Source organism: Gymnoscopelus braueri (assembly GCF_963280865.1).
Source record: "Gymnoscopelus braueri genome assembly, chromosome: 3".
NCBI lineage: Eukaryota > Metazoa > Chordata > Actinopteri > Myctophiformes > Myctophidae > Gymnoscopelus > Gymnoscopelus braueri.
In genome coordinates, this window is record NC_137612.1 from 48622054 (window position 1) to 48634553 (window position 12500).

General features: G+C 42.4%; 2 protein-coding genes across 2 annotated transcripts in view; one reads left to right on the top strand and one right to left on the bottom strand.

The window, feature by feature from the left end:
* mtss1 (MTSS I-BAR domain containing 1) overlaps positions 1-12500 on the bottom strand; it is a 745180-nt gene that overhangs the window by 59173 nt on the left and 673507 nt on the right. The window lies entirely within an intron of this gene.
* Positions 1-12500, top strand: part of itprid1 (ITPR interacting domain containing 1) — a 48089-nt gene that overhangs the window by 1408 nt on the left and 34181 nt on the right. Inside the window, exons 3-6 of the mRNA XM_080423615.1 lie at positions 819-870; positions 1880-1926; positions 4920-4973; positions 11147-11234. Coding sequence (XP_080279741.1) covers positions 819-870; positions 1880-1926; positions 4920-4973; positions 11147-11234 — 241 coding nt within the window. The remainder of the gene's footprint in view (positions 1-818; positions 871-1879; positions 1927-4919; positions 4974-11146; positions 11235-12500) is intronic.

Genomic DNA, 12500 nt, shown 5'->3' on the forward strand with positions numbered 1-12500 from the left:
ACAGACAGACAGACAGACAGACAGACAGACAGACAGACAGACAGACAGACAGACAGACAGGTTTTTATATCAAATACATTAATATGTATTTGGCCGTGGACCCCCATCTGAAAATATTTAGTGCCATGGACCCGCATAAGAGAAGATTTGGGTTGTTAATGCTTTTCTAAAGGTTTTCAAAATACAACGCGTCGCAACCACATTGCGACGTGTTACAGCTTGAGGAACCGAGTATACTGTAACATTGGCAGCACTTTTCCATTGAACTCAATGAAAGCGGACGCCATGTTCTATTCGGTTTTGAATGGTGTTCTCGGTCTTGATTGCTGAGGTATAAAATAGAGGATTAAACTGTTCCTCATTTATAGCTGGGGACCCCCTGGAACCCCCTGGAACCCCCTCAAGGACCCCTGGGGTCCCCGGACCCCACTTTGAGAAACACCAAACTACAGTACAAAGCTATCAGCTTGTTAACATGTAGATCAGCTCTTTTCACCAGGCGACACTGTCGTATTACATAGTACAAGTAAGGCGCGCGAACGCTGGAAGCGAACGCAGATTGACTGTGGCTGCTATATTTCAACCACACTGTAGTAGTGCACTCTGCCGCACTCTGGAGGCTGTATACAGGCAGTGCAGCTGCTGGCATTTCAGCACGGAGTTTCGAGTCACATGGGGGCGCGAGCCAATGAGACATGAACACAGACGGACAGAGACACACACACACACAACCCAAGCACGTGACATAGTAAGCTCCACTCCTTCCGCGTTCGCAATAACTGAGACTTGTGTCACGTGTCATTGTTATTTTCACACAGGAAGTGCAGGACGTGACAGTGTCACAGAGTGGCTGACCACAACCCTCACTGAGTGAGTATCTATTGCATGTTTGTGTGTGTGTGTGTGTGTGTGTGTGTGTGTGTGTGTGTGTGTGTGTGTGTGTGTGTGTGTGTGTGTGTGTGTGTGTGTGTGTGTGTGTGTGTGTGTGTGTTATAGGGAAACCGATATTTAGAACCCCCTTCCTATGGAACTGGGTACGTCATGGCCACCCCATCACCCCCTCTCTTTCTCTCTCTCTCTCCCGCACACATGCTGCCATGTCTACCAAATTAATGCAGTTTTTACTTTAATCAGCACTATTTCAAGTCACGTTTCAGTTGTCTAATGTGCGGCCCTCCACTCACTTACTCTACGGAAAATAAATAAATGCTGCCCACCCCTGCTCTAGCTGCTATATGTGTCTAAAAACAAACGGTGGGGTCATCACAAGCTGATGAACTCAAGGTGTGGTCCGGGGACCCCCAGGGATCCTTGAGGGGCTCCAGGGTTGTCCCCAAGCTAAACGATTGAGGGTTCTGAACCGAACGGACCCTTACATGTCTGTAACTCTGAGAGTAGACACATGGAACCAGTTTACATTCATTTGCACGCAAATGGCCACAATGGAAATAAGCTCTTAAGCTTTTCTGTTTCATCCTTTTGTCAGCTGTGTGTGTGTGTGTGTGTGTGTGTGTGTGTGTGTGTGTGTGTGTGTGTGTGTGTGTGTGTGTGTGTGTGTGTGTGTGTGTGTGTGTGTGTGTGTGTGTGCGTGCGTGCGTGCGTGCGTGCGTGCGTGCGTGCGTGCGTGCGTGCGTGCGTGCGTGCGTGCGTGCGAGTGCGTGCGTGCGTGCGAGTGTGTGTGTGTAATGTGTGTGTGTGTGTGTGTGTGTGTGTGTGTGTGTGTGTGTGTGTGTGTGTGTCTTCCTGATGTCCCTCCCTCTAATGAAGATGCACTTTTGTGTGTGTGTGTGTGTGTGTGTGTGTGTGTGTGTGTGTGTGTGTGTGTGTGTGTGTGTGTGTGTGTGTGTGTGTGTGTGTGTGTGTGTGTGTGTGTTGACAGAGACAATGCAAAACACTCCCTGCCTCCCAGCACAGAGCACCATGCAGGTATGTATGTGTCCTATTGAAATGCTGCGTCCACCTTCAAAACACACCTTTCTTTGATCTGTTATCACGTCGTAATTTTTTGCCAACTTCGCTGAAAGCGGTGATTTTATGAGTCCCTTGTTTGACTTTGACGGTGAGTGGAATTTATGCTTATCTGAAAATGCTTTCCTTCGTTTTGTAACCACTTGAACTCTAGCATCCCCAGATCTATAAGCTCACAACCCATCGCATCGTGCAACAATGTATAAAATAGGGCTTAACCCATTCAATCCGGGAACGCATCTGTGTCATTTTAGATTTTTAGCTACAACCATTATTTTATACTTTGGTTATTTTGAAAAATCGAGATTCTTTTTTTTGCAAATATTTGAATATAGATATTTTTTCAAGCGAATATCTTGAACTCAAATCTTTGCTTCTGGGGGTCCCTGGAACAACATATTTTTATGGGCGGCCGGCGACCAAATACAGTTCATATCATTTTGGGGGTCCTTGACAAAGGTTTGAGCCCCACTGACATAGAAACATAAAGGATCATTGATTTGTTGGTATATAAATATTTGAAAGCAAATGGTGCATTTATTTAGTGCCCTTTATCCAAAGCGCTTTACAATGTGCATTACATTCACACATTCACAGCGGAGGAAACCAATGCAAGGCACCAACCTGCTCATCGGGAGCAGTTAGGGGTTCAGTGTCTTGCTCAAGGACACTTCGACACTGACTCAGGAGGAGTCCGGGATCGAACCGGAAACCTTACGTTTCCCAAGCGGCCGCTCTACCACCTGAGCAAATTGATTATCTGATTAATCAAAAAAGGATTCAATACAATTATTTCTAAGAAAAAGGATTCATAGTTGCAAAAGAAAGAAAGCAGACCTGTCCCATGATGACCTGACAGGTCTGCATGGTTCATGATGTAGCACAAGATCACAAATGTATTTAGCCGCCAGTGGTGTAAGGTAATTAAGTAGATTTACTCACGTACTGTACTTAAGTACAATTTTGAGGCACTTTTCTTTACTCGAGTATTTTCATTTTTCAATACTTTATACTTCTACTCCATTACATCTCAGAGGATAACATGTGTACTTTTTACACCACTACAATTATTTGACAGCTTTAGTTAGTTACTGTGTAGATTTAGATGATTATTATAAAACATATATGAATAAATTAAGCCCTATTTTACAAATGGCAGATGTACAAGCTCACAAGTCACAACACGTGGCATTGCAACGCGTTGTTAAGTAATTAAGTACAACATTGTTGGCTCTAAACCAGAGGGGAAAAACAGACAAACAAACAAACAAACAGAAACAGTGTAGCCAGAAGTCGAAGAATGATTGGAATGGAGTGTAGAATGACTGTTTTCATCCTGAGGGCCCGGGGATTTTTTACTTAAGTAAAAGTAGCAATACCACTATGTAGATACACTCTGTTACAAATACAATGCCTGTATTCAACATTTGTCTTGAGTAAAAGAGCAAAAAATGCCTTTATTTTAATAGATTTATGACAAATGGAAGTATAAAGTAGGGAAAATTGAACATATGTTTGTAATAATAATCTTAATCTAGAAAGTAACTTTAAAGTAACTCAAGTGTTCATATAACTGTAGAGGAGTAAAAAGAACAATGTTAGCCTGTGGAGTAGATGTAAAAAGTATTGCAAAATTGACATACTCAAGCAAAGTAAAAGTACCTCAACATTGTACAGTACTTGAGTAAATGTAGTTATTTTCCACTGCTGAGGGGCGTATAGATCAGATTATGTGGTTTAAATGTGTGATTTCATCCTGAGGGCTTGTAGATCAGATTGTGGGGTTTAAATGTGTTTTTTATCCTGAGGGCTTGTAGATCAAATAGTTGTCATGATAATTGAGCAGGTGTGGCATTCTTGGCACATTGTTTTGTGTCAATAGTCACTATTGACTATAGATATGGGTATCGTTTGGTCATTTCGGTCACTATCGATTCCGGTTCTTAGCGATTCACCGTTTTGTTTCCATTAAGGTAAAGTTGGATTATTTTAAGCTTTAACTGAAGTAAATGGTATTACTTTAAGTAACTGTGTGTATTAGTAGTACCTGAGATAGAGACCTGAGACCTTTCATTAAAATTCCGGCGGACCACAGCGTCACGGTCACACTCATATGACTCAGCCATAACCATATAAGGATTTCCCAATGCTGCTACGCCCAAATATGGAGTGTGTTGTCTAACCTCAATGTGTCGTCATGGCATCAGGCGCAAATAAATCAGTCAGATCCATATAAGGGCACAAAAGGGGGTATGCCCATATATGATCATATACTAATGACATCAGCGATCACCATGTTGTTTATTAGAGAGGACATTGTGTACCCCCCCCCCACACAAACACACACACACACTGAGGCCACCCATTCAAACAACATGCAAATCACCACCCTGCACATATCCATGGAAACACTAACTCACTGCTTTGCTTCTCTCTCTCTCTCTGTCTCTGTCTCTCTCTCTCTCTCTCTCTCTCCCCCATCTACCCCTGAATCTTCTAATAAATCTTCTATCCTATACTTAACCTCCCACAAACCACTTTGTTTTTAATGTCACCAAAACAGCCTTTGTACGCTCTTTTTTTTTTAGTTTTTTTGACTGATGTTCACTGACTGAATGGACAATTTAGGCAAAACACTCGTTAGATAGATGTTTTGTTGTTTTTTTCAGTTTTTTAATTGTATTTATTTCCCTGCTTGTACATGGTTTGTGTACATGTTGGGAAGCTAGTATCCATATTGTATATATACAATATGGATATACTATTTCTGATGTGATCTGTATTGGTTAGAAAAACTAAAATAAAAAATAGATAGATAGATAATGGTGTGTGTGTGTGTGTGTGTGTGTGTGTGTGTGTGTGTGTGTGTGTGTGTGTGTGTGTGTGTGTGTGTGTGTGTGTGTGTGTGTGTGTGTGTGTGTGTGTGTGTGTGTGTGTGTGTGTGTCTACAGCGCCTCTAAGGAGGAACCTCAGCAGTGAAGATGACTTGGTGTTGGGTGTTGAAGGTAAACACATCAACTTCAATTCATACTGTGATACTCTTCATTTTAATACTCAAGAGTAGATTAAGGTGGCTTTCACATCTAAAGTTGACTTAAAAGGTCCAGAGCAAGAACCAAATTGTTAAATTAATAGATCATTAGAAACTCTGCAGCTGCAATGATGTAAACTGCACAGAGGTACAGTCAAATATTTAGGCTAAAACGATAACAGAAAGAAGTCCTGGGGACATTGGCCCCGATTCATAAAGGGATTTACGACCATATTTTGTACCTACCGGCATTTAGGACAAATCCTACACCTGCAGTCGGATTCATAAAAGTTTTTTGGTCTGTGTTTTGTGCGTCAGGTGCGCACGTTCTCAGGTCAGCCCTGAGGCTGTCTTACCAGGGCTGAAATGTGCGTATGTCTTTAGAATGCTTTATTCTTCATGTCAAAATCAATTACAACAGTGGCAAACCTCAAATAAAATATATATATGCCCAACATTTGTCAACACATATATATATAAAAAAAAAAAAAAAAAAAGTCAAACTATATATTGCTTGTAGCCTACAGTAGGCCTATGCATCATATAGACATGATGTAGATTCCACCGCTTTTTATTTATTTTCTAGGCTATCAGTTGCATTTAGAGTTGAATTATTAGGTCCCCGTCCCTCAGTGTGTTTGCCAGCGGGCCATTTCAGCCAAAGTGTCATGTAATAATGAAAATAGGCTATGATGCCTTAATGAAACTGCGGAGGGACTGACGCACCTCTGTCCGTGCTGCAGTATTAATTTGTAGGCTAATAGTCTACTGTAGGCTACTCTACTGTATTTTGATCACATGAACACCACACACAACAGATCTAATATTCCCCATTCCGACGTAGGACAGTGATATATTAATCAAAAATGCACTAATTTAATCAATAAGTAATCAATAAGCTCTGGTCCATAATCGGATAGCAGCGTTCCACTTGTATGCTGGATTTCATCATCTTTTTACCTTGGTAAAAGTCCGCAATGTTCATTAGAAAAGGCTTATATATATCCTTTCCACGTTTTATTAGCCTTTTATTTGGTAATGGGGTTAAACCTTGTAAACTTATTTATTCTCATTACACATGAGAGCATTTATTACGTGATCCGCTTCCAGACAGAACAGTAAGCTGTCAAGGCGATGCGAAGCCGCATCTGTTATCTTTAGACGAGGCGGAGTTGAACTTCAAACTTTCATCAGCGTTGCCAGATGTTGTGAGAGAAATAAGCAACCAGGTCTAGGAAAACAAGCCCAAAAGAAGCAACTGGCACTTAGGCCATTATAAGCACTTTAATTAAACCGTTGTGAGCTTGTAGATCTGCTATATTTAAAATAAATCTTGTAATAAAATGTGCAATATTTGGAAGATTTTTTAAACATTCTAACAACACAAATCTGCCTCCAGCTGGCACAAAACATTTCAGATGGGGCTTATAGGGATAAATTAGCCTACATATTAACTTGAGGGTCCATGTCATAAAAATATTTGAGAACCACCGGTTAAAATTGTGAAGCAAGCCCAAATAACCAACTACACTTTAGAAACAAGCCCAAAAAACCGCGGTCCCCACAGCTACCAATATTTACAAGCAACTTTACAGAAAAATAAGCCCAAATTCGCTTATAATAAGCGGACATGGCAACGCTGTTTAGCACGGTTCAGCACGGTGACGTTAAAGTTGGATGCTGTTGGACGCAGCCTTCCAGAGTAATCATCACACCTGGTCATACGCACTGGTTGTACGCACGTCTCTGTGATATACGAACCCCTTTGGGAATTGCACGTCCGTTTGTGACTACCAAAATACGACCGGCCTTTACGAACTTTATTTACCCCATATTTACGACCCTCGTTATGAATCGGGGCCATTGTGGTCGTATATTCAATTCATCAACAGAGCATAGAATATTAACACATTAGTATACAAATATAAATAGCTATATTTAAAGAGGAGGAAAAAAAAACCTGGGAAATCTCCAGCTTTCTGATATATTTCAGGCCAGTTTTGAAAGAAACCAGTGATTCACATCATTTAATGGATGATGTCAGGGCCTTCCACAGAGTAGTAGAATACTATAATACAACTTTATTTATATAGCATCTTTCAAAATTGTTTTACAAATTGCTTTACACAAGGCAAGGTACACAAAAGCAACAAAAAACAAGAAGGAACAAAGAGACATTCAACAATCAACATGATGACTGAAATTAGTAGGAGTTAGCACTGAAACCTAATCTATAAAATTGCTTTTTCAGCAGGGATTTAAAGGAAGAGAGATGAATGTTTGTGCAAAATTTGGGGGGTACGGGATCTGGTGTTGTGGCTGTGGGTGTCACTCACTGTGGAGTAGTTAGACAAGTATGAGGGCACTGTCCGTCTTCGATACATTTGGTTAACCTACCCTGAGCCATTAACAGTGTCATGGTTCTATTCATATTGTGCATGCATTGGTGACATAATGCTATCAATGCTAATCAGCAAATAGCTTCTACAGTCACTCAAACAACATCACACTAAAAGCTTTTAACACCCCGACCTGTAGACTATATACACACACACGCAGGCACACACACAGACAGACAGACAGACAGACAGACAGCAGTGTGTTTATAGAGATCAGTCCATCACGTGGTTTAAAGGCACAGTGTGTGACACAGTGGGGTGATTTAAGGCCATGCTTTCAGGAGAGCTCACAGGGCTTTGTGTCCTACGACAAAGTATGCAGTATAGCTTTATGTGAATCCTTAGTTTTTCTTTAAGGGTAATTCAGTCAGTCAGCTGACCGGTTTTCCTCCACAACAAAGTTATGCTCCATCATATGATGGTGTCGAATAGCAGACCTATAAGCTCACCTGTGTCACAAGTCACACACGTCGGTGGACATTTATCTGATATAGATCATAGAGCCCGATTGGCAGAGTTGTTTTGGCCGGGTGTTACGATCCTTTGGTCTAGGGAATGAAGGACCGTGACATAAGGTTGGCGTGAAATGTAGTTTTATTGAATGACCTTCTTTTGGTTTCTTTTTAGGTTTGAAATTAATTTTTACATTTTACAATTTACAAATAGACAATTTTCAAGACATGAATTTAACCTTAGACATACACAGAAAATAAGCCCCGGCACAAAGCAATAACCAAATAAACCAAGCTAAACCTATACTTACTTTTAAACCCCTTACTAACCTTATCTACACCAAATGAAAATTACAAGGGAACTCTACTCTAAACTATATCAAAAGTTGGCTTTGTACAAGAAACTGGCGCCGGTAGCTCTATAGGCAAAAATCACAACAGAGATGTATTGTGGAGGAATCAAGTCAAACCGAAGGCTGCCCTGAAATGTATTCATCATTTTAACATTCTTAGCAAGTTCAACATTTCACAAACAGGATGTACAAAAACAGGACATGAGCGGGTTCAATAATTCAAGGAGGGTGCATGTTAAGGACGTGGTGTTACCAAACTTTTGGACACCACATTTAGACCAAACATCTCCTGAGCACCTTCTCCATGGACAGTGTGTAACATCATGGCCAGCATGCCACACACTGACAAAGCCGTCAGCTGCTGACAGCTCTTAAATAGGAGGCCTTCTTCAGTGATTGGTCCAGTCTGATTGAAGGTGCCTAGCCAATCAGTGGCAGCCAGGTCTCCTCCACAGCAGGACCTGAGCTGGATGAATGCATGTCAGGGTGCATACCAATGCAACAGTGAATACAATAAATAAAACCCTTATATAGAACTCAAATATGTAACACCGGGTCTTGTCTGATCTACTTCTTCAGTTTTTGGGAGCGCATGCTCGCGCTTCACACTACTCACCACGCCCCTCACGATACGCACAACTGGTGTAGGGAACTCTGCTACAACTGGTGTAGCAGGGTTATATGCCTAAACCCTAACCTATAACCTCACAAACAACCTTAACCCTAACCCTGCCTCCAGTGGTGTAGGCTACTGTGGATTTTTTAACTAGTGGAGTGCTACGTCACACGCACGTGCACACTCTCGCGAGCGCTACTGCGTCAGGCACCCAGAACTAGAGGCAAACGAACTGACACTATGGGAGCCAACCCAGGGCAAAGCCAGGAAAGGCAAGAAGCGCACCACCTACGTAGATGCACTGCGGCGCGACAGCTTAGCTAACAACACTGTAGAGCTCAAGACCCTGATGCTATATAGGAGAGTGTGGAGGGCAGCGATCCAGGAGTCCCGAGTTGGTGTTGGCTAGACCACACTCTCGCATTACATCGCATCGACTCTGTTTGACTAGAGTGGAACAAAGCCTTAATTAGTATAATGGAACAGAGCCTTAATTAGTATAATTGGTCACACCTGTGAAAGAAGTAAGGAAGAGGCCCCCACTTACACTTAACACACACAAACCCTAACCCTAACCTGGGGAACATAGGGATGACCCCTTTCTTTCCAATATGGCTGCTGTGCATAGAGCCTATCGATATTATGTACTTCTCCCCCCCCCACGTGACATTTAGAGAAAGATATAGAAAGATATAGAGAAGCAAGGGTTGATTGTCTCTCCTACAGACAGACAAGTTAAGTGTGGACGAGGAACAGAGTATGATGTCCCGTTAAAACTCGGCCAGGGACTGAATCCAAACATTATGAGGAGACACTGACCAGCCCCCCTGTCTGGGCCCCCTCCTCTCTTTGAGAACCAATGCTACTCAAAACATGTTCATGTCAATGACCCCCCCCCCCAATTAAGATGTATTTGGTCACAGACCTCCATCTGAAAGGATTTTGTGCCAGGGACCCCCATACAAGATTTGTGTTGTTAAAGCAATAGTTGACCCAAAAACTATTCTATGAATTACTCATCCCACGAAGCCTTGAATTCATGTGGAGAAAAACAAACATGGATTCAAGGTGACTAATTGATAGAAAAAAAGCACATTTTGGGGTGAACTATTCCTTTAAAATGTTTCAACGATTTGTCACATTGCAATGTGTTGTGAGCTTGCAGTTCTGTCCTTCGATATTTAAAATAGTTTTTTTGTTGAAATATCTGGAATATTTTCAAAACATTCTAGCAACACAAATTGTGTTCTTGGCAAAACATCTTGTCAGTTGGGGGTCTGCGTACAAATACATAACAATGTGGGGGTCCTTGACATGAAAAAAGTTTGAGAACCACTGGTCAGTCTATTACCTTTGCATCGTCAAGCTGTTACATAACAGAGATGACAGCGCACATAAAGGTGAGCTACGATGGGACAGCGAAGAGAGGAACACGACGAAACCAATGAACGCAGGGAATGAGACACATACAGCTAGCAGCCTGTCCTCACGCTAATGCAATGTTTGGGTGATTTACCTTTTTAAGGGGTTAGCATTAGGTCAAATGGCCTTGGGTGGTCTTGAATGTGGCTTTTGAACAGAAAAGGTTTCACAAAACAATATACTACAAGGTGTGTATGAGACAGAGAGAGAGAGGGTCGCACGCACGCACACACGCACGCACGCGCACGCACGCACACACTCACGTGTGCACACACACACACAGACAGACACACAGACAGACACACACACACACACACACACACACACACACACACACACACACACACACACACACACACACACACACACACACACACACACACACACACACACACACACACACACACACACACACACACACACACGCACTTGTTCCCTGACAACACGCCAGCCTCAAATGGAGGAGTCACAACATTGAAGAGAATGAGAGACATTAGGCCTCTGTCCAAAGACAAACACCCCCTCAGGAGAGAGAGAGAGAGAGAGAGAGAGAGAGAGAGAGAGAGAGAGAGAGAGAGAGAGAGAGAGAGAGAGAGAGAGAGAGCTTTTAGAAACTTGCCTAATATAGCTCGCGGACCGGTCTCTCCTTTGACACCGGCCCAAGAGAGGATGAGTCTGACTTGACGCAATCCAAAAAGAAGAGGGATGTCACCTCTCTCTCTCTATCTCTCCCTCTCCCTCTCTTTCTCCCTCTCTCTCTCTTTCTCCAAGCGTTCCTTCTTCCATGCACCAGCTTTCCTCTCTTGTGCATGTTGTCCATGGCTCTAGATATATGGCTGCCCGGTTGGGTTCATTTTGAGATAACAAGACCCAATTCCTCTTTTTCTACTTCTTCTCCCCCACAGCTTCTTTATATGGGAAACAAGGAGTGAAGAGCGTCCAGGAATTACATGGTAAACAACAAGGAGTCAGGACTGTCCAGGAATTTCTGCGGTAAGGAACTTCTCAGCTGTCAAACTTCATGGTCAAACCTTTTTTTTTTTTTATCACAGCAGTCAAATGTCAGATAGTTGTGGAGGAACCTTCTCTGTTAAGCCTGATACATACTGTACTTTGTCGTAAAATGGAGGTGCATGCTGAAAATAGCTGCAGTCAGAGTGCGATGTGTTCTGTTTTTAAGTGTAGAGCCCAAGCCCAGTCCACTCCGATGATGATGAGTTGCTATATAGCGGTCTGAATTGACCCGTTGCAGGGCTGGTAGAGTTTGGGGATTCCGTTGCAAGTGGTTGCAGTTGCATCTTGTTGCGTTGCGAATCATTGGTGTGGACGTGGCTTGAGAGACATTCACGAGTCACGGAACAAGGGGTTCCAGAGTAGCACAGAATGTTTGGGGACATTCCAACACAGATTAAACGCTGTAGATGCAGTGTTTCCCAACCTGGGGTCTGGGTCCCCCTTGGAAGGGGCGCCAAAGATCACAGAACCATGTCTGTTTAGAGGTAGTCCAGAATTTTATGTTGCACAGAATCATAACTTGCTTCATAACTTGCTTTATCCATAGTCAACCTGTCATCCCTATTTAGGGCATGCCATTAGCTATTATTGTAAAAAAGTATGCAACTTTTTTAAATTAAAAATATATATATTTAAAAAGTTTTAAAAATAGCAAAAAATAGCGCAAGCTCACAATGCGCCGTGAGCTTGTATGTTGGCTATTTTCACTATTTGTCAGATGATAACTATGTGTGTGTCTGTGTGTGGTGGGGGGGAGGGGGGGTCAGAGCTAAGAAGAGTGTGCTCCAAGGAAAAACATGTTGTGAACCACTGCTGCTGTAGAGAGGGAGGCTCTGTCACTGTATTGTAAAATGGAACGGTGTGATGACAGTGAAAGCCTAACAAGATGTCTAGCAAATAGACGAGGAGGGAGACCACTGTACAATGCAAAAAGGATTTGTAAATGCCTTCACATAGCAGCGCTTGTCTAGTCACGTGGGAACACAAAAACGAGCGTACAGAAATAACAAAATAAAATAAATAAAGCTCAATGTCCCCTCAATCTCTAATTAAACATTTCACAATTTAGACATTTAGCAGCACTCTTATCCAGAGCGACTTAAAAGTGTGAGATCAGAATGAGCAGAGCAAACGAACTCCGAAACAACAAGGTCAAGAGACAAATATTGTGCGTGTGTGTGTGTGTGTGTGTGTGTGTCTGTGTGTGTGTGTGTGTGTGTGTGTGTGTGTGTGTGTGTGTGTGTG